The sequence below is a fragment of the Colias croceus genome, chromosome 14 (assembly GCF_905220415.1).
Source record: "Colias croceus chromosome 14, ilColCroc2.1".
In the NCBI taxonomy this organism is placed as follows: Eukaryota; Metazoa; Arthropoda; class Insecta; order Lepidoptera; family Pieridae; genus Colias; species Colias croceus.
The window spans coordinates 9,082,555-9,106,672 of NC_059550.1; the positions used below are offsets into that span (position 1 = coordinate 9,082,555).

General features: G+C 34.2%; 1 protein-coding gene and 1 non-coding gene across 3 annotated transcripts; one reads left to right on the forward strand and one right to left on the reverse strand.

The window, feature by feature from the left end:
• Positions 1 to 598: 598 nt before the first annotated feature.
• LOC123697136 (indole-3-acetaldehyde oxidase-like) lies at positions 599 to 23,209 on the reverse strand. Of its 2 annotated transcripts, none has more exons than XM_045643552.1 (21): positions 22,820 to 23,209; positions 19,138 to 19,307; positions 13,020 to 13,180; positions 10,888 to 11,038; positions 10,493 to 10,654; positions 10,123 to 10,180; positions 9,819 to 10,042; positions 9,510 to 9,612; positions 9,280 to 9,407; positions 8,502 to 8,789; positions 8,160 to 8,315; positions 7,490 to 7,612; positions 7,072 to 7,347; positions 6,505 to 6,725; positions 5,978 to 6,161; positions 5,283 to 5,478; positions 4,485 to 5,069; positions 3,994 to 4,175; positions 3,000 to 3,189; positions 2,632 to 2,745; positions 599 to 719 (listed from the first exon to the last, which is right to left on the reverse strand). In XM_045643552.1, the coding sequence occupies exons 1-21, from the start codon at positions 22,863 to 22,865 to the stop codon at positions 649 to 651; spliced, it is 3,789 nt and encodes a 1,262-aa protein (XP_045499508.1). In that variant the 5' UTR covers positions 22,866 to 23,209; the 3' UTR covers positions 599 to 648. The 2 variants fall into 2 exon arrangements, with proteins under 2 accessions (XP_045499508.1, XP_045499509.1); XM_045643553.1 differs by having other exon boundaries at positions 22,816 to 23,208.
• On the forward strand, positions 999 to 1,191 carry LOC123697624. The gene has a single exon (XR_006752254.1). It is a non-coding gene; the product is annotated as a U2 spliceosomal RNA (small nuclear RNA).
• Positions 23,210 to 24,118: the final 909 nt, after the last annotated feature.

The following is a 24,118-nucleotide window of genomic DNA, read 5'->3' on the forward strand; positions in this document are numbered from 1 at the left end:
TGAACCGATTTACGTGATTCTTTTTTGTTCGATGCGGGATGGTGTCGAATTGGTCCTATAAAAATTTTATTGGGATAGGCCCAGTAGTTTTTATTTTATGAGCATTTTTGTCTGTAGGTATTTGTCGTATTTGTAAATTTTGCAAGTGCAAGTTTGAAGTCGGTTGTTTTTAACGCAGTTATCACTTGTTGAGTTAAATTTTCATACATTATTTCATGCCGGATAAGCTGAACAAAGAATTTTTAGAAGTTGTGAAACTAGCGAAATGTTAATATTTTGAGTAAGTTTCGATAATCTCACTATGAATATGACAATGCTCAAGTTTGTATCTTATTAGACCGTACATACATATACACAAGTAAACATTTATAATAATTTATCTTAATTTCTGTGTTATTTCTTTGAAATAGATATTAGATAGTTAATACTTGGAAGTCAACAATAGTAGCTAATATAACTAGGTATAAGATATGTTATATTAAGCATTGAATACATTATAAAATTATATTGCATTTTTTTTCATATTATATAGGAGCAAAATACTAATTAATTATTCTAAATTGTTGTAGTACATCAGGTAAATTAAACAAAAAAGTGAATTTAAGTAATTTAATGTCTTTGTTGGTTTAATCGTTTTGATGCAGTTTTCTATTTAATTTTAAAATAATTTATACTGGGATCAATTCCTTTGATGATATTTTCGACGCAATATGGTGTATCTGTAACAAAATAGTAGAAATTAAAATCACACACGAAATATTTTTCTCAATTTTCATTCTTTGTTTGCACGCCATCTATTATTTTTACATCGAACTACTTACGAATTTTAAGAAAATATTCAAATAGTTTTGTAAAATACCGATAGATGGCAGTAAAATTGAAAATTACTATAATTAATAGCTCCTGGATGGCGCCACTAAATTTAAGTCTAAGTGTACATCACGCTATTAAAATTTTTTTTCACTGTATTGATATACCCCCAAAGACCTTATTCGGGTATCGCTTCTCGGCCTTTTGGCTAAGATCAAAGTGTAGTATCTGTTCTTTTCAGCTTAATATCTGAAAGTTCCCGCATAGCGGGACCAGTATATTAAACTGATTTTTGTAAACCGACGGGATGTTCGGGGCTCGCTCCACTCCCGTCACGGGTCGGCCCGGCATTGCAGTGCCGCCGGGATCGGCCCACATAATAAGCTTATGATGATATTTTCAAATATCTTAACTTAGGCTAAGCGCGCACCACGATTTTAATTTTTGCGACACGATTTCAAAATCGCGCTGTAGAAAATCGCAGGGAGTACGGTGCGCGCACAGCGATAATTTAATAGTGATCATTACTCACTTTCATCATTGATTTCGTACAAGTTGCTTGTCTTTATTTACTACTTCGGAGGATAAGAAAAAAAAAAAGAAAAATCGTCAATATTGGACTCATCCTTTTACAGCAGATATAATTCTCAAAGGTTTCTTTTATCAGAAAATAGAAATACAATGAACTTCGTATGTTTCCCAAAAAATTCTTTGGCTTTTGATAATTTGTTAGATTTTATTTTCATACTAAAATAAATATTCATTTAATTTTCCGTTTGAATATTATAAACTCTACGCGCATCCCAGCGAACGAGAGGGGGAAGGGGGCGTCGCGTCGTCCTTTCGTTAATGAATAGAACATAGACTTACAAATGTTAAGAGAGTACAATAAAAGCTTAAAAAATCATTTAAAAATAATTTATTGCGTTATGCCAATAGTCGTAGAACAAATGTTGTTACTTATGATGTTAGCTATCTTGTCCTGCGAGGTTGCTGGTGTTTTACAAGTAACCCTGTATATAGAATGAAAATTCCGCCATAAGGCCGCCCATTGTGCTTTTTTATTATATTTTATTATTGTAACCTTAATGTAGTTATTTTTTATTCTTGCACAATAAAGTGGTAAATAAATAAATAAATAAATTCAAACTTTTGACAGATTACTGAGTTTATGTTTACCAAACAGTATGTTTAGTATGTTTATCAAACTACCTATACCACTACGATGTTTACTGTTGGACAGACGAAACACAAGTGAAGTGCCGGCCGGGCCCGAGTGTGCGATTTTATTATCACAGTGCGCGCGGTACCATACAATTTCATATTCTGCATTTCATTTCCGCGACAATCGCGTCGCGAGCAGTCGCAGCAAAATGTGACAAATCACAATTTTAAAATCGCTGCGATTATTTAATCGCATGTGCGCGCATTGTCATATTAACTCATACGTTATATTTCTGCGATAAAATAATCACGCTGCATAAAATCGTGGTGCGCGCTTAGCCTTAATTCTTCTTTTGTGATATAAGTTTGCAGTGTTTTATGTGGATTATTTTGATCCGCAAATTACAAAAGCTTCGTAGAAAATAAACTAATTACTTCAATATACAGGGTTACCGGGAAAGTCGTACAGAATCGATTAGGTTTCGGATACCATAATATTATTATGGGACCAATTCGATCAGAAATGACCTGAATAATAACGTCCTTCAATATTCTGTACGACTTACCCGGTAACCCTGTATATTTGAATTTAAATTTTAAACGTAAAAATATATTATTATTATCTTTGTCAAAACATTTTAATTTCCCACAACTCACCAACTTGCACCCAATCCGTATCAACATGGCCGTACTCCTTCCGAGCCTCACAGATGGCCTCATGCAGCGCGTACGTCACCACCACCGCAAGGACAAGCGCTGGTTCACCCGTCGCTGGAAATAATTTCCAATTATTATTATCGTGTATTTAATACATTTTAATAATAGGGACATATTATAGGGACAGAGAAAGCGACTTTGTTTTATAACTATGTAGTGATAGTGTAGGTACTTACAATAAAAAAAAATTGTTAATAAAACATAAGCTTCTTATTTTTTCTTTAGATAAGTTTAGAATTTGCAAACATACCTACAATAGTTACCAGAAAGCAACACACTAACATTCTAATACAACAAAACCAACTTACTCTTCGACCGCAAAACACCGTTATTATTAAAAGAATTCCTCTTAAACGTAATCCTGAAGTCAGCAGGTATATCATTAACTCCTGGAGGCTTGTACGTCCACGTCCGGTCCGTGAGCAGCTGGCCTGTTGGAGAGAATATCAGCTTCTCTGAGGTCCAGAGACCTAGACCCATTATGAATGCACCTTCGATCTGAAACATTGTCATAATAATATTATTATTATGACGTATCTGTGTGTTATACTTCAAACTTTTGACGTGACAACGTCTTATAATTCGATAGAGCCGGTTGCACGCACGAAAAAACATGACTCATGCGGCGTTACCTCGCTCTGAAGCGTTCCGTGTAGGCTTGAAGTGCAAGTGAGAGCGCGGAACGAGCGACAAAGAAGCACAATCGGCCATAAGACGTTGTCACGTTCAACTATCGTCAGTAAACCGACTTTACAGACAACCATTTTTTTTAATGTATTTTTTTTATTTTAGGTATACCTAAGTAGTTAAATGAATAAAATTAAATTGTGTACATTTTATTTGCACATTTTATTTTATCCTAATGCATTAAAATTTAAAATGACTATTTTACAATACTAATGCCCGATTTCACCAATAACCCCTAAACAAAGTTTAAGGGACCCTTCAAATCACTACCAAACCTAACGATTTAGGTGACACTTATCTGTCGGTGAAAGCAAATTTTACGTTAGGTATCCCCTAAATTGACTTAGGAGACACTTAAATTTTACGGGTTGTTGGTGAAAACGGGCATAATACAATCAAAAGAACCTTGTGTTGCGTTGGTGTGAAAATTAAATTACCTACTTATAAATTCCGAATTCCCCCGTTATGAATTGAAAAATGTTTTTCAATGGTAAAAATATTTTTCTAAATCAGTTAGGTTGTTTTAGACTAAAGATACAGCTCATCCGCTGATTAACGAAATATATTGTGTTACAAATAAATGTTAGAATGTTCATAAGCTTAAAATAATCTTACCTGTCCAACATCCAACGCGGGGCTTATACTCTGCCCCGTATCCTCAACAATATCCACCCTAGATATCTGGTGAGATCCCGTCAGCACATCCAGTACTATCTCCACTGAACCGACTCCATACACTGGGTACGGTTGTAAATTGCTTTCTTCAGATGTTGTCGCACTTACTTGCAGGTTTATACCTACAATAATCAATTTAGTTTTGAAGAATAGATTGTTATGACAGTGGTTTGTATTTTTGAAAGGTAATAGCAAAATTGAGTTATATTGGTAACGAATTTATGGTTTTTACGATTAAATTTCCAACTTACAAAGGACATCCAAAAATGCAATATGATATTATGTTGAAATTTAGCAATTTTCCGCCTAGTTGTTCTTACAGTAAATTCCTGATACTTATCTAAATAAGATATCAATCTCTTATTTAGGCATCTACATGAGTAGATATATGAGTAGATTAAGATAACGCCAAAGTTTTACAATATCCTTACCTTTCACAAACGCCGCCTGAACCACCTCTTCCCACGTCGGTTCATTCAATCCTTGCCTCACAGGTTCCAATCTCTTTGACAATTCATCACAAGCCTTAATAGTAGCAAATGCTACACTCTCACTAGTAATACTACCACTACTGGCCATCGCATTGGGTGACACAAAACTATCAGCTCCCTTTACTTTTACTATTTCTAAAGGCACCTTCAGGCTATACGCACAAACTTGAGCAACCTTCGTATTTATACCCTGCCCCATTTCTATACCACCATGGGAAATCAGTATTGTACCATCTGTGTGATAAACTGATATTGTAACTGGAAAATTGCCGTAATAAATTATAGGATATGCCATTAAGGAAACCCTTAGTGACTTCTTCGTCCAAGCATTTTCAGAATTGAATTTAGCAATTTCAGCTCTTCGGTCATCATAGTTGGTGTCCATTTTGAATTGGTCTATCATGTCCTTAATAGAACTATTTGTTGATGATATGTGAAGCATTTTGATGTCCAGTGAATCCTTTTTCATCGTATATGCTATACGTTCCATTAAGTGCTCTGATACCGCTGTACCTTCAGTTGTAGCTGTAAAACACAAATCAATTACTAGACAAAAAAACATGTTTTAAAAACTATAATTTTTGACTTGGTTCTTTTTTGGCTCTTGACTCTCTACTTCTCCTATCTCTCTGATTTAATACCATCTCCCGTAATATCTACTTCTCTTTAAATAAATAACACCTCAATTAATACCAATTTCTGTACAAAATAAATTAATAATAATAAACAGCAACTCACTTGGTGCCCTTGCCCACGTGTTACTAGCTTTATCAGTAAGCACACTGTAGGTCTTGATGCTCCATCTCGAAGTATCGTATAAATTGGACAAAGCCGAGGGCAGATCACTAGCTGAGGTATCGTTGAAGGAACAACCATTGTCTGAATAGCATGAGAGGTTTAGGTATTGGATAACACCCTCAGCGTTGACTGCTATCTGTAAGAATTAACACTTTTAGCTGATTAAGAGGATGTTTAGACTATAGAGAATGAAGAATCAAAAGTAAGGACAGGTTAGTCTTCTCTTTTGCGCATAAAACAGAATAAATCTCTATCTCTACGTACATGAGTCGGGCAAAACTTTCAAATTGCTATTAAAGGCATCTTTTTTTAATGTTGGGAAATGTTACGGGAATGAGTACATCCTATCTATAAACTTTAAAAACATCATAGCTTATTTCATACTAGCTTTCCGCCCGCGGCTTCGCCCGCGTATTCAAAGAAAAACCCGTTCCCGTAGGATTTCCGGGATATAACCTATCCTATGTCCTTTCTCGGGTATCAAAATATCTCTATACCATATTTCATGCAAATTGGTTCAGTAGTTAAGGCGTGATTGAGTAACAGACAGACAGACAGAGTTACTTTCGTATTTATAATATTAGTATGGATTTCTTGTCCGAAAATTATACCCATATCATGTCCTATGCACCCACCTCATACTCCGCATAGCACGGCTGTCGTTTCCCAATAGCCGCCATGTTGTGTGTGAGCGGGAGCACCATAGTGGCGTCCCTGTTTAGCTTGTGCGCGACGAGTGCACATGCGCACGCGATTAGCGACGAGCGACCCGCTTTCGCGCCGTAACCACCGCCTATGCGGGTCACTTCTACTGTTACACTGGGAATATAATAACATAATTAAAAGTTTAAGCTTATAAATGGTTTTATTTCAAAATAAACATTAATTTTGATGTTATGCTATCACGTTATGGGTTTTTTTATATAACTACGTATTCTTGTGTATTACAATTTTTATTACGTTGAACGCATAAACATATAAAAATATATTTGAGCTACCAACTCGTTTTCGTACGTACTTCAATGCTATAATTTGGTCCATTTTTGAATTTAAGTATTATAATTTTCCGTAAATAAGACGTAATAATTTTTGTTATAGTTCACCATTTGCAAACACTATACGCTAATCTAAAAATATCGAGAGATAACCATCAAATACGCACCTATTCAACGGCAAATTCAAAGATTTAGCAACAGCAGACTGCACCAAATCCATCCACTGTGTTGCCGACCGTACGACCAGGCCGCGGCGCGTGTTGCCCACCGTACAACTCTGGGTTTCCATGGTGAAGTGATATTGGTCAGGGACGTAGTAAGAGCCCTTTATAACATGTGCTATGTCTGTTCCCTTGTCTGTCGGTGCGATTGAGTTCTCTTGGCGTATCTGTAATGTTCAGTTAGTCAGATTTTTCTGTGTCTACTGATGCGTTTGAATCTTTGGGAACGAAAACATGAGAAAAAATTCACAACATTATAATTATCATTAATTCAAGGCAATCATCATCATCATTATCATCTGATTATTAATGAATAAACAGGGAATGCCCTGTTCCCATATTTTTATTTATTTAAATACTTATGTACATAAAGTACAAATTTTGAAATAAATTGATTAATGTATCTTCTTGTATCTTTTTTAAAGATATAAAATTTTAACAGACAAATTACCTGATTATTTTCATGATTCATTTGGTGCATATTGACTTATCCTCTTATTATTACTATCTTACCCTCTTATCCTTATCCGGGGCTTTCAAAGCATCCTGAATACTCAAAACTGGCTTCTGTTTCGATTGATTATACTTCACTTTTACAAGACCAGCAGCTCGAATAGCCAATTTATGAGTTGTTGCGGCAATTAGAGCTACAGGCTGTCCGTAATAGGACACTTTTTTCTCTGGCAAAATCACTTCATCTTCTGCTTGCAAAGGAACTTCAATGGGCGTGAACGTATTTCTCCCTGGAATGTCTTTTGCGGTGAAAAAACCTACAACTCCGGGAGTTTTCTGAAAAATAATATTGTCTAGTTATATTTATCGATCTTGATATCAACAATCAAAACTACTAAGCAACAGAAGAATATACTTTTTAGGCGGCTTTAATTGTAATTAAGTTCGTCTCCTAAATAAGTTTTAACTCAAATCTTACCAAGGCTTCAGAAGGATCAAAAGATACGATTTCTCCCACGCATATAGTGGATAGAACAAACGCAACATGCACGTCCCGCGGGGCTTCGTGTCTGTCACCACAGTACCGAGCCTCTCCTGAACACTGGAAGAACAATATATTTTGGTAAGTAGATAAGCCTTTTAGAAATGATTAGAGAATTGGCCAAATGTTTTTGTAAAATAATGAGGTGCGCAGTCGAAATGGAAAATCTTCAGCTTTAGGTGTCTATAATGGTTTCATTGATATTTCCGATTGAAAAAAGGTTATAAAGCTTCATAAATTTTAAATTGAATAAATAAAACTGCAGTATGTGTCGTGTCTTTTTTGTACAAATACGTAGAATACCCCATTAATCTTAACTGTTAAGAAAATTATCTACTTTGGGACCAAGTAGATAATACTTACTTAACAAATTCTTCAATAACTATAAAACTAAAGCGCGTCACACACGGTGAAGATACTATAATATTTTATGTTAAGATACTCTAATATAAAACGTTATAGTATCTTAAGGTGTCCGGTATCAGCGTTCTGACCATCATTTTTCTTTTTGTCATTGCGTACTAAGAAGAACCCCTGTAGAACCGCCATCCTGTGACGCGCTTAAGTCATGTGATTAATATATTAAAATATTATATTAGAGCTATACCTGCGACAATCCTTCCAATTTCTCCACAGGTTGATTGAGAGGCCACAATGACTTGTCTGTATCGTAGGTTTGAGTACCCGTAGCGATGGGGCGAGACAATACTTCGCCACCAGACTTGTACCGTGGGTTTACTGATGGACTGAGTGATAATACTGCCTGTAAAAAAGCTTTAACAGTATTCCGAAAGACATGGATGGATAATTCCTTACTTTTTTTTAAGTCCAATTTTTAATTTATTTATATCCCTCAGCTATAAACATTTTTTTAGATCAAATCATATTCCTCGCTTTTTATTTTTTATAATTGTTAATTAAAATAAACATGAATATCCTTCAAAATTACCTTATAAAACAACCCCAAAGCAATAGCTTTCCTACAATACGGTGAAGGTTCAGGCGGATTGTCTTCAGGTACCAATTCTTGTTGTAACTTCTCTAACGCTTTTCTCAAAGTTTCATCAATAAATAAATCCTTTCCTTGAATAAAATTTTCCGTTTCTTTTGCGTGAATAAAATCTGGGCTTATATTCCCAAAGACGATGTTGGATGACTCTATTAGATTCTTTTTGTCTAGATGGAAAAGAAATCCTGCGTTCACTATTGCATGCGCGTTTTGAGCTCGAGGCATTATCTAAAAATATAGTAGATAAAGAAGAAATTAATACTGCGAAAATATCATCATCATCATCATCATCATCAGCCCATATACGTTCCCACTGCTGGGACACGGGCCTCCTATGAGGGTACAGGCCATAATCCACCGCGCTGGCCAAGTGCGGGTTGGCGGATGACACATGTCGTCGAACTTTTTAATTCTTCGACATGTCGGTTTCCTCACGATGTTTTCCTTCACCGTTCGAGCAGTGGTGATGTTACAACATGCGCAGATAAATTGAAAAATTAATTTATTTCCTGCGCGCTCGCCTGGTCTCGAACCACGGACTTATCGATTCGAAGTCCGAGGTCTCACCACTGAGCCACCACTGCTCTGCGAAAATATATTTTAAAAAAATACCAAAAGGTTTGCAATCAAGAGAAAGAAAATGATCAAACTTTATAGAGTGAGATTATAGAATGCTTACTCAATTATTTTTATGAGAATAGTTATATAAATCATTTACCTTATAGGTTCTTATTAAATTCTTTGAAGACAGAGGCGGTAGTTTCACGTTTATCACCAGCTTGTTGCTTAAATCCATTTGAACAAAATCCTTCGCTCTTGTTACTGTTTCTTTCTTATTATTATCCACTGAAAAATACAAATAGACATATTGCTTTTAACAAAATTCTTTGCCAGACAAAACTTTCCTGTTTTAGTTATTGCCTAAATTATTGGAGATCATTAACTTACCTGTAGTTACGCAACCCTGTACGGTTTCCAAAAGAAGAAAAACATCCGATGGGAAATCATGATGCTTATTCTTAAGTACCAAGTTCCCTCCAATTGTACCAATCTGTAACAAAACTTGTTGTTAATCTCAAATCTCAATTGAGCTTATCTTAGAGCAAACCATTTAAAAAATTACGTCTTCATAAACCTTTTAAGGTCACTTCCACGAAGTTAAGGACAAAGTTTAGAGCAACATTTTAGAAAGTAGGTACTTCTACATCTAGTCATACAACGTCACAATTTATGTAACAAATTTATTAATGGACTTACGTTTCTAACTGGCACATGGGCAACCAGCTCCAAATGATCCCAAAACAGTTTCAAGTACGAATACTCCTGATTCGCTTTAGCTCGAGCCAGGCAAGTGGACATCAGATCAGTGAGGGTCATACCAGCACCTAGTACTAGGTTGCCATCCGTAAATGTGTCCCTTAGTGTTTCTATGGATGATATATCGATGTATACTCGAGGTTCTGGTGTGTTTGGGTATACTCCTGGAAAAGGCGATGTATCATGAATGAACTGTTGACTGAAGAAATTAATTTTAACTGGTATGAGATAGTAAAAAAACTACCTTTCCCTGTGTTTCCTGCGGCGAGAATATAGTTATCAGTACCTTCTTTAGTTAAAACCTGGAAACAAATAGGTTCATTAAAATAAATAATAAGTTATATAGATGGCAAAATTTCAATGTCTTAATGTCACAGACTCTCCATGAATTGTAACTAATCTTATAAATGCAAAGTTGTGTTTGTTTGGTTGTCTTTCTTTCACGTCGCAATAGTTTTGAGGTATGATTTTTGTGTCTGGCGATATTCAGGAGGCTACCTTTGACTGCGGTGGAACATCTCATTGGAATTGGCATTTCTTTAAAGCGGGCGAAAATCTATAAACTTAATGAATAATAATCTTAAGTAGCTAAGCAGATGTCAACTAAATCTAACCTTAAAAACATCATCAACAGTATACGCTTTGTACCACCGGTTAGCTCCCCCTAGCTTCATAAGTCTGTCATTTGTTTCTTCAATGATGCACCAATCGTCTCCTTCCGAGCATTTCCTTTCGCAATTTTTCCTGCACTTTACTTTGTCCAGTTCTTCCAGATCCTGACCAGATATTTTAAGTCTAAGTTAAATTAAAGATTGTTTAAGAGTCAATAAATACACTTTAAATTTAGCCTTTAAAGAAGTTTATCTAAAGAAAACGTCCAGAAATTTATTGTAAATGGGTAAGTACTTAGTTGGTCTATTATTTTCGTAGTTGTGATATACCTACATTATCAAAGAATGTATAGCAATACCCTGAAAATAGAACAGCCGATCTTCTTACTACCACCTACCTGAACTCTATCCTTCAGCCTGGAATCTCTATCCACAGCAAAGCTCTTAAACGCATCCATGATTGGTCTATAACCTGTACATCTGCACATGTTTCCACCAAACGATCTCTCTACTTCATGCATTGACAGCTTATCTGTGCTGTTCTGAAGGCTAAAATAAAGGGAGGCTCATGAAATTATAATATTCAGAAGCTATGAATACAAGTACGTAGGCATTATAATAGTAACAAGACTAGCCCATCAGCCCGAGTTTTCACAGAATTGGCCTGGTTTGAAAGAAATGCTTATGTAACTAAAATGCAGCTTTATTGAATTAACGAAATTGTGGATAGGTACCATGTTTTGTTTATCATCATTATTTTCTCATCATAATAAAGTACAATCATATTACTTATTGTCATATTATTACCTGGTAGGTATCTACATAATTACCAGAGCATAATTTTTAATTCAATTATGTCTTGTGAACCTTGCAACCAAAATTACTGAACTATCAAAATTTAAATTTGCTTCAAACGACAGGTTTTCCTAATGTACATTTAATGTGTTTAATTCTGTTTGGTTGTAATGTATGCTTATTAAAACTATTGTTAGCCATAGCAAATAACATCGTCTATATATGACAATAAATGTTAAGTCACGATCCGTGATTGATCTGTATTCAAAGCATGACGTGGAAGGCCTGACTGATGCTACTTAAAGTTCACATACTTTTTAGTTGTTATTTATGGGATAAATGCAAAGATTATGAATTCGATAGCTGACTGCTGATATATAAATGAGATAGGTACCTATAATTTTTTTCCTTAATTAGTTTGGGCTAAGAAGAACATAAAAGACTGAAGATTTTGATTTTCAAATGTACTATTTTAATATTTTCGTATAGGAGTAAGTACGGCGTTTCATCAAAAGGGTATATGTTATGACTAGGGCCCGGATAAATATGTGTTAAAAATCTCGAAATATGTAAATATAAAATGGAGTGAAAAAACAAAAATATGGACAAAATATCTATACATAATACTAGCTTACCGCCCGCGGCTTCGCCCGCTTTCTCTAAAACGATTTGAGATTTAAACTATCCTATCTCCCAAGTTGGATCGAACTGCACATGGTGTGCGAATTTTATTATAATCGGTTAAGTGGTTTAGGAGTCCATTGAGGACAAACATTGTGACACGAGATTTATATATATTAAGATAATAAATCTGTAGAAGGGTCAATTCTGTACATTGAAAATATTGAAAAAATAAATAGCAGGGGGTGTTACTGGATCGATACCAAGACCAAATATATGTGATTAAAAAAATTTTGTCTGTCTGTCTGTCTGTCTGTCTGTATGTTCAGGCATCACGTGAAAACTAACGGTTCGATTTCGATGAAACTTGGTATAATTATACCTTATTATCCTGGGCATAAAATAGGATACTTTTTATCCCGGAAAAATACGTAGAAAAAAAATAAATCTTAATTTTTCTTAATTTTTCCGCGCGGACGGAGTTGCGGGCGGAAGCTAGTGTACAATAAAAGTAACCTTTTTTTAATAAAACTGTTGATAATAGGGAAAAAAGTTAAAAATTACAATTTTATTCAACTTCCATTTAACTTACATTAATTGATATGCAGTAAATAATCACGTGTTCTTTTTTTAATTTTCGAAATTGAAACTTTTTTTATTTGGACGTAATATTGCTTTGTATTGACTGAATGATCTTTCAACATCACAGAATGTGATTGGAGCATAATATTTAAATTTACATAATTCTGCAAGTGAGTAGGGCACGTCTATGTCTATTCTAATCTTCGACACAGCATGTTGTCACGTTGTTAATTTTTTCCGGATATGGACATAATGCGCATACGGACCAAATACGGACGGGTAGTGCCTGCGGTTTTTAGGAAACTCATAGATAGCGCTGATAAAAATATGGATACATTTATTGATATTTTGTGGAATATGGATTTTCATAAAATATGGAAAATAAAACCTGAATTTTCACGATTTAAATAACACATTTACTTTGGACACCATGATTAATTAAGAAAACAATTTCAAATAAATATATGTAAATACATATTAATCCGGGCCCTGTAGACTTATGACACATGACTTTTAGCAAAAATAGTTTTACCTATACATGTTCATAACCATTCCAGGAGTACAATAACCACACTGGGTTCCATTGAAAGCTGCCAATCTGGTCTGCAGCTTGTGGTAACCGTCCTTCCGGTTGCCGATCCCTTCGATGGTGGTTATGTCCCATTGATGACATGACAGAATGTGGACGAGACACTGAAAATAATGAAGGGGATTTTATAAACATTTTGGACTTTATATATTTTTATTTTTCTACTAGCTGTTGCCCGCGACTTCGTCCGCGATTAGGTCGTATTTCGTCATTCGTCGTTTAAAAAAAATACGTGACACTTTATTTTAAAATGTTCTTAATTATTGTCTCTTATTAAATTTAACTACATTAAAATTGAACACTCTGATAAGAAAATCTTAAAATCTGAAGAAAACATGAATGAATGTGATTTAAATTCTACATTACTTAGTATCAAATAATAATCTAAATTAAATGTAGATTAACAGTTTGAGCACACCATTATAGAATATGTACCTAAGTATTAAATTACGTTAGTTTAGATAGTAACTTTACTAAAAACACGATTTCTATGACTATCTTTCGCGACAACTAAGCATGTTTGTGGTAATACTGTGGCCTGGGCGTTATAACACGTCCAGGGAGTTCCTGAGTGCCGATATCACCATCTTGAGGAAAAGCTTCTAATGTCGATTTAAATCTGCATACAAACGAATTAACCTGTTCTAAAATTGTGAAATGAGTTCAGTTTTAAATTTGAGAAATATTGATTTCTTGTATTCCACTATTCGTTGCAGTCGAATACAAAATATAAGTATTTAAACAAACTTAGGTTGGCCTTCAGGCAAAAGGGATCCTATCAAATGGTAAACTTGACCTTGTATCTTAAAAGTAAGCATGAACGGACCTTCTGATAATTATTGAGCACCAAAGGATCATTTGAAACGCACTACTATAAGAGCGAATATTGTCTAATAACAGTTTACATTTCACAGTATGTTCCTCTAAAAGTAGTGATTTCAAAGGTTCCGGTGTATCTTCAAACGAAAGCCGACTCCTTACTACACTTAAAGCATTACTTAAAAGAACATACTACGTTAATATCGCCTATACAGAAGATGATCTGTAATCAATTGTGAGGTTATAAGCAAACCCACTTTTATATTTGTCAGACCACACCACCAAATTCGTAGATTGTTTACCTCAAGTCATTAAGACTATGACGAAATCTGTCTGCAGTAAGACGGGCCTCTCGCTATTCGTACGTTTCCAGAGACCGAATAGTTTCAATTCTTAATCTTTCATTAAACAAACTTATTAATCGTTCTTGTCTCATATAATTGTAATATTCGCGTCCCTACTCTAGTCATTGCTTATGCTCATGTTCATCTTCAAGAGATCGAATAATATTATGATGCACCCTATCATTTGTCAAACGGTCTTCATATTGTACGGTCATAAGTTTCAGATTCTCGAGATAAAATATGACTGTCGTGATCAGTAGTGAGACGTAATTCCCTCTCAGTGAGGGTTTCGGTCTCACGGGATAGTACAATTGTGAGACGTCATACCCTCTCAGTGAAGGTTTCGGTCTCACGGGATAGTAGGGGAGACCGGGTTTGGTTGTCTCACGGGTTGGTTGTAACAGCGGTCTTAATACAAAACTGAACTATCGAATAAGTCTGTTGACCAGCGCGCGTGGCAAGAGCGATACAGTGACAACGCTGTCACCACTTCGCGTCATACCGTCCCGATCTGCCGTGAGGACCTCACACGTGTTTATTGTTTTCGCACAGATTTTTTATGATATGAGGACCCAATATGCTCCTCATAACATCACTTTTTGTGAACGAAACGACAGCGTGGTTTAATTCAATGCCAACACCATCATAAAAAAGGATTATTTTTAATTGTGAAAAATTTATTATGATTTACACTATTAACACTATTTTAACATAAAATATAAGTCTGTGAGTGTGTAAAAATAAATCCAGCTAATTACACATCAAACTTATGTTTATAATTTGGTATACGACATGAAAATATATTAATTGTCAAGCAATAATAATACAGATAAATACTGAACATAAGCATAATAGATATTAAGTAGTAGTATTAGTTAAAATATACTTTGACTACATTGACTGTTAGTCAAAGTTTATTTTTACTAACAACATGTAAATGAAGAAGAAATAATAATTACCAACGAACTAACCTTTTCTATAATACTTAACACGGCACATTTTTCAAATTATCTTGCTCAACTCTACTCAAAAATTTGAGGGTTTTGTTGGAACTTTAATATGTAAAAACTATGATATATCTAAACTACGATAAAACTTGCATACGGAAATGCTCATTACAATTGTGAATCTAAAGAATAACTAACAACATACTATTCAATTTTATTGAGCTGATGAATATCTTTTGCCTGGAAGAAATCACCGTCGCCTAATAAATATAATGTGTTTTCTTATAAAACCGTTACATAATTAATTATTTTATCTACTTAAATAATGAAAATGATATATTTATAAAATATAAAACATATTATGTAAAATGATTAAAAATAAATAAATGAAGCAACTACGATTCAAAGAAAACATCTTTTTCAGTGTGAGAATTCTCTTAGCAATCCTGGATGATGAACTGTATATCATGTACTCTGATCCCAGTACGGTCAGTACCTCGATAGCCTTAACGATAAATATTATAATCAGATAACCGCAAAGTCAAAATAAAAACATTAGGTACTTGTAAAGTTGTGAGTGAAAAATTTACGTTTCATTTGGCAATAACATTTTTTTCGGTACTAAAACGTAGTAGTTTGATATGTGGTTGGCTGCCCCTCCTCTCCTTCCTGAAAAATATCCTCCAAAATTTCCCGAGACACTTCCAATGATTGAATCATGGGACGTTGGACATTAACTTCAGTCAAAAATTGACGAAGCGGATGATTACTAATTTCCACTTAATCCTCAATTTTCAAGTGGTGTAGTAAAAATATCAGCATAAATCGTCCTTCAAAGGCGATATAATTTTATGAGCATTGAATCTGTTAAAAAAAAAAAAAAAGTTAACTGTAAATCTATAAAAAAGCTACTTACAAATAACATTTTATCAAAAACTACTGTTCCCAATGCACCTCAAAATAATAAAAGAATTCATTTTATTATTTCATTCTAAAAGTCTATTATAACAACAACAAAAAACATGAATTGCTATCATTATAAAAAATAAATACCTATAAGTAACAACTTACCTTTTGTGGGAACGCATGATGGTGAAAATTCACAAAACACGAAGATTGCATTTGATATTTTTGGTTTTATGGCATTCAATTGCTTTATAAATATAACTACATAGTATAAAAAAGTCGCTTTCTCTGTCCCTATGTTCCTTTGTATGCTTAAATCTTTAAAACTTCGCAACAGATTTTAATGCGGTTTTTTTAATAGATAGACTGATTCAAAAGGAAGGTTTTATATATTATAATTTATTAGGGTTTAGACAAAGCGGACGAAGCCGCGGGCGGTAAGCTAGTAAATTTATAAAACACGAAGATTTTTAAAATTGTAACTAATGAACACAATCATTAGATTAACTGTAGATAATGGTGTCTAGTTTTACTTAAAATAATAAACATTCTCTCTCACTTTAAAAAAAAGTAGTATATTTATTATTTACACGAAATATATCTTATAGGGAACGGAAGATATGGGTTAAAGAGTTAAATAAATAAATAACATAATTATATTTAAATTATTAATTTTTAACATTGTGTTCAGTAGTGTTAACATGTAAATTGATTTGATTTTTACGAAATCTCATAGATGGCGCTGTTACAAAATTAGCATTATACAACTTACATTCTTTAAACTATGTTTCTCTTCCCAAGTTACTTAAATGGCATAATTTTTATAGTTTCAATCTAGATATTGTCAAACAACATTTATATATGCGTCATTTAAATATTAATTTCCAATAGTTAATGTGTGTTTGATTTTTATAACACTGGCTATAGATGGCGCTGTTTCAAATTTGTCTTTATACTGCTAAGATTCATTTAACTGTTTCTCTGCCAAAATTACATAAATGACGTAGTTTTTATAGTGTAAAGGTAGATAATAGCATGGCTTACTCAAAAACAACATTTAAACATGAGTCTTTAGATTGTACGCTGTCGTAGTACACGGAATATGTAAGAAAAATAAAGGTTCACAGCTCCTCCCCCGTAAGTGATAGCTTGATAATATGTAGCCTATAGCCTCACCCGACCTGTTAGTAATATTCATGCAAAATTTGAAGTCAATCTATGCAGTACTTTTCGAGATTAGCCCAGACAAACATACAGACAAACAGACAAACAGACAAACAGACAAACAGACAAACAGACAAAAATTCTAAAAACTATGTTTTTGGCTTCTATATCGATTAAAGATCACGGCCCAAGTATTCTTTTAAAAAAATATTCAATGTACAGTTTTGACTTTCCTACGATTTTATTATATGTATAGATAATAACGTGTCTCCTACAACTTCTATCCTAAATTTGTTACAATTATAGTGAAACTGACTTCGGAGACACAGTTATAAGTTCGGGAGTCAGGGCTGTGGTCAGGGTCGCTTTTTATCTGTTTGGAAACTTCATTTATATTTTTGTATCTTTCTCGTGACTATATAGGTATGTGGAATGTCATACAATGGTAGTGAAACATGTTTAAAGGCTGTGGGAAAATCGTATCAGTCTAATAATATTATAACCTTGTTCTCATGACTAATATAAAGGAATTATAACTTAACATTATGCCAGCTCTGAATGATATTAGATCCACCTATTCTTCATAAGGTTTCATTTAAATAGTTAAGATAATTGAGCGCTTAGACACACAAGACAGCTTAGTACAAGCAAGTACCTAATTATAATTATACGCTAACTCTAACTATATTTCCGCTAATATGTATTTGTATTGTCGAGGAAATAAGATGAAATGATTAAAACCTCGTATGCATAAATACCGGACATGACATAGCAAATTCAAAAAGACTGCAAGGTAATATTTTTCCTCAATCATTTTCTTTTTTTGTTTTTTTACGATTATACAGATTAAATGGCATTTTAGATATGATAAGTAGGTATAATGCAGCATAATTTATAATTATCACAAGGTGACATTGGTAAATTTGTTGAAAGAAAATAAATTATTTCATTTAGTTTTGCTTGTTATTGAAGGACTTGAATTTAATTCATCATAAATAAAAGATATGTCAAGATATTTCGTTCCAAATAGTAGGGGCTTTTTTCAAGTATTTTAATATTCATCACTACATACCTAGTTTAAACAAAGTCGTTTTTTCTGTCCCTATGTCTCTTTGTATGCATAAATCTTTAAAACTACGCAACGGATTTTGATGAGGTTTTATATGTGGAGAAATATATGGTTCTTGAGAAATAATTTAGTAGGTACCTAGATAATTTCTAAAGTTCTCTACAAAGCAGGGAAACCCGCGCACGGAAAGCCAGTTGGTAATAAAAGTGTTTCTATAGCTTTTAGTTTACTATTTCTGAATTGGTATTCGATTAACGGAATTGTGCCACAATGTCATTGAACTTTTACCGTCTGATAACGGTCTAACTAAATATTTACGATATTTGAGGTACCTACCTATTTTTAAATATTCAAATATTATTTTGTATTGTCCTTAATTTAACATTTTATTTTTATTATTTACTTTCATTTATATGTAAAAAATGATTAAACTCATATATTTTGTTAATCATTTATTACCTATATTATATTTTACAATAAGTCTTATTTTCCATCCCACTCCTCCCCCGAAAATTTCAGGCTGTGACCGCGCTTGGCATATAGTCGACTTTTTGACCAACCTCTTTATTTACATACTATCACATGTCCTTATACCAAATAGTTATCTACCTATACTTAATATTATAAAGCTGAAGAGTTTGTTTGAACGCGCTAATCTCAGGAACTACTGGTCCGATTTGAAAAATTCTTTCGGTGTTAGATAGCCCATTCGAGGAAGGCTATAGGCTATACAATCTATCATCACGCTAAGACCAACAGGAGCGGAGCCACGCGGCAGAAACCGTGAAGCACAGCTAGTATTGTATACTAACCGAATTAACAGCAAACACCCGTTTCTCCTTGGTCCCAGGGTGTGTCATGGAGACAGACACGACACAGGCCCCACAGCCGCCTTCATGGCACATGGCCTTCGTGCCGTGAAGACCCAGGTAGTTACGTAGGTAATCATTGAGACTGGTCGTTGGAGATACTTCAGATCCGCCTGAAAATGTTGTTATGATATACATTTGGGTATTTGATACCTATAAAAAAATTGACAAGTATTTTCTGCGGGTATATATGGCTATAACTACATACATATACATGTAAAATTAATAGACAAAATAGAGCTTTCATACCTATAAAATACAATGAATTTGAAAGATATAAAAACACAGTATAGTGTTAAACATAATATTCTATGTGTTGTGTTTACTGTTTATTGCACAATTCGATAAGCTGTCTACGAATTTGCACCGTATAGGAATTAGGAAACAGTGCTTTATAAAAAGTGTGAGGTATATCTACAAAAATACTTAAATCGATGTAGGTACCTAGATGACGAAGATATTCGGCTTAAAACGTACAAACATAGACAAAACACTGATTTATTCTAGACATTTGCAACGCATATTTTCAAGGATCTCTAGTCTAGTATTCAATGCTTGTCAAGATTCCAATGGAATAACTTATTATTAAATTTGTTACCTACGAATAATTTTAGCGTGATAAATAATAACTGATTATTGTAAAATTTTTCTATGAGACGATTATATTATTCTATAAGATGTGGTACCTAGTTAATATTACTGAACTGTTTTATCTATACTAGGTAACAGATTACCGAGGAAACATTTGTATGTAAGAATGTTTACTAACGAATTGCCTCAAAAAATACTTGACACATTTAAATGAAACTTTGCGGTAATATAAGAAAAACACATGAGCTATAGAAATATGTACCTATAATATGATTTTGCCCACGGATCCGTCCGCGGGTGAAAACGCGCGGCAATTAGGTAGCTAGTTTCATAATCCATACTAATATTATAAATGCGAAAGTAACTCTGTCTGTTTGTCTGTTACTCAATCACGCCATAACTACTGAACTAATTTGCATGAAATTTGGTATAGAGATATTTTGATGCTATGCGATAACTATGCGGGTTTTTCTTTGACTGCGCGGGCGAAGCTGCGGGTGGAAAGCTATTTAGTATACATAAATGTGTATCTCAAGAAGTATTAATGCATTTGCAAAGTGCACATGATATATCCAATATTTAAAATGATAGGTAGGTATATAAAAAGTCATGATAGTGATAACTGATAACATTATCGTAGTTAATCCATTAATCAATTTTATTTTTAAAAAGGTACTATTGATTACTCTTTGTACTCTTCTTTTGTATATAAACAATCTTGTTATCTTCTATAATATAAAAATGAATCCCAAAATGTGTTGGTAAGCGCATAACTTGAGAACGGTTGAACCGATTTCGTTAATTCTTTTTTTATTATATTCCTTGAAGTACGAGGATGGTTCTTATGTAGAGAAAACGCAAATATGTACCACGGGCGAAGCCGGGGCGGACTGCTAGTTAACCTATAAATATTTCGGTTAATAAAGTTTTTATCTTACAGTTTCTATGAATTTTTATTGCAAAAATTGATGCAGTAGGTAGGTACCTTATTTGGTATATAAACAAAACAATATAATACAATCACTACAGAAATAATGACAGAATAATTATTTGGTCCATTTGTAGGCAATTGTAAGGCAAAGAGGTCAGGGACTGTTGTGTTATGTAAAATATCGGAGCCGTTTTCTATTTACATTTAGAAATATAACAAAAAAACATAACTACTTTACATTATGTTGATTTTATTTAAACGAATAAATCTGTTTATATATATAATATAGTAAATAAACCTAGAGATATTTTGAACATGGTGTCATTGTCTAGGATCGAAGTAGGTACCTGACCTGCCTGATATTAATTACTAGAGGTCCGCGCCGGCTTCGTCCGTGGTACATATTTCGCAATAAAAGGTAGCCTATTAAGGTATCCTTTCTCGGGTATCAAAATATCTCCATACCAAATTTCATGTAAATTGGTTCAGTAGTGTAGGCGTGATTGAGTAACAGACAGACAGACAGAGTTACTTTCGCATTTATAATATTAGTATGGATTTACATAGAATTTAGATATAAATAATAAAGTCAGATAAAGTTTTCACAAAAATATGAAAAAAAAATTGAGCATAAACATATTATTAAATCGAATGTTGAACAAGAAATACACTACTAATTAAATACACTTTAAAGTAAATAATGAATGTAAAATCCGAAAAAAAAAACACCAAAGAGATGCTTCAGTCAAAACCACTTCTACAAAAAGCTATGCTAACTCATAACTGCCTAACCGGTTTGAATATTCTTGTGTTGTGTAAATATTATTGTATACTAGGTTTCCGCCCGCGGCTTCGCCCGCGCAGTCAAAGAAAAACCCGCATAGTTCCCGTTCCCGTGGGATTTCCGGGATAAAACCTATCCTATGTCCTTTCTCGGGTATCAAAATATCTCTATACCAAATTTCATGCAAATTGGTTCAGTAGTTCAGGCGTGATTGAGTAACAGACAGATAGACAGAGTTACTTTCGCATTTATAATATTAGTATGGATTAGGTATCTGTATTTGCTTTGAGAAGTACCAGTTCTAATTCGCATGTATGCTAAATTTTAACACAATAATAATTTAATACCTAGGTACATTACAAATAGATTACTGGAAAATAGATTCTTATACTTATACCAATTTCAAAAAGTTTGGATTATTCCCGAATATTTACTAAACATTATTATAAATGCGAAAGTTTGTAAGGATGGATGTATGTATATGTGTATGTATGTTAAGTACTCTTTCACGCAAACACCTACCTACTACTGAACCGATTACAATGCAATTTAGTACACATAATATAGAGGATAACTTGGATTAACAGTTAACACATAGGTTTTAACCCGGAAATCCCACGGGAACAGGAACTATGCTTTTATTGCTAAGGTTTTGTAATTTATATGTGAGATAATATTGCTGCATTTAAAAATAATTTATTCATTAATTCTTGAAGTTCATGTTTGAGATAATATCCCGGAATTACGATGTTTGTTAGGTACTCTTTCACGTAAAAACTACTGAACCGATTACAATGAAATTTAGCACACATATAGAGGATAACTTGGATTAACACATAGGATAGTTTTTATCCCGGAAATCCCACGGGAACGGGAACTATGCGGGTTTTCCTTTGCAAACGCGGGCGGAAATCTAGTATGTTAATATTTCACGAGGCTACAAGTGAAGTGAAGTAAATTGTATAAGCTTTTTGACAATATTGTTATGTTTCATGTTACATATTTCTATGTTATGTCTTTTGTTAGTTATATTTACATTTATATTATAAATGTAGGTATTTTAAGTTTATAACCATCATGAGCACTATTTATAAGCTTTTTAAGCTATATAATATTTTCTATATTCATACTTAGGTTAATTATTTTCTATTATAATCCAAGAACTAACTACTATTATCGTAAAAAAAATATTTTTGATAGTCGCATTCCTACCTAAAATTATTATAGATACAAGTAAAACTCCAAAGAATTTTTAGTATGATTTTATTTTCATATTAAAGTATCTAAAACACTATTAATAAAAAAAATGACATACTCACTCAAAGTAAATCGGTCTCCGTTTATCGTGAAATATATTTTATCCATCACTACTATTATAGAACATCACTAGTACTAACAATAAATCACAACACTATCCACGTCTATTCCTTATCAACAATCTAATAGTACTAAATACAGATTCAACACTCAACAATGACATTCAAACTTGAATCGCTTGAAAAAGATAAGATGGTACCTACCTATGTCCTAATATAATAATATTCGTACGAATTGTGAAGCGATCAATTGAAAGACCGGTTACACTTGAGCCTGGAGGTCAATAAACGCTAGGTATGTTTACGTGCGAGAGAAAAAATTGTATGTACGCTGTCCTAATTTGTAAACTACATATTTGAATTTAAAATAATAGGGGCGAATGAGTCTATGTGTTTTATTTATAAAGCCATATTTCAGATTATATTGTATATTATACCTACTCCTTTTTGTAATGCAAACTCTTCAGCTTTATAATATTAGTATATAGATTAATAATTCACATGCTTGTTGCGTTTGTCACAAACACCGCAAACAGCAAACGAAGTCCCAAACACCAACTACAATCACCCAACACAAACAGCCATCCACATGCTTGGCGAACATTTATAACAGTCCGAATCTGTGTTCCGAATCGAGAGTACTGCACCACCTCGCTACCGCCTACAACAAGCGAGAACAATCGGTTGCAGTATTCCTCGATATGGAGAAAGCGTTCGACCGCGTATGGCACACCGGACTCATCTACAAGCTGTCCACGTCTACTACTCCGCGTCGAGTAGTTAAGACTGTGGCCACCTTCCTGCAAGACAGGCGTTTTCAAGTGGCGGTTGAAGATGCTTTGTCCACAGAGCGCCCCATCCGAGCTGGTGTGCCCCAGGGAAGCTGCCTGTCGCCCGTCTGCTATAGCAGATACACGGACGACATCCCAGTCGCTGGCGGAGCCATTTTAGCGTTATATGCCGACGACGCTGCGTTTATTACCACCTCGCTGAACGCCAAGCACGCATCGGTAAAGATGCAGCGAGCACTAGATGCGCTTCCCTCATGGCTGGAGGACTGGAGACTCAAGGTCAACGTGGGGAAAACTCAGGCGATTTCCATCGGGCGGGCGCGACTTTTGCCACCCCCGGTGTCTCTCATGGGCGAGAACGTCGAATGGTCACCGACGGCCAAGTACCTTGGTGTGACCATTGACAAGACACTCTCGATGCGGCCCCATGTGAAAAACGTGGTCGCCCAGACGCGCGCCGTGCGGAATATACTCCGCCCCATGCTGGCGTCTCACCTGCCTCTCCGTACGA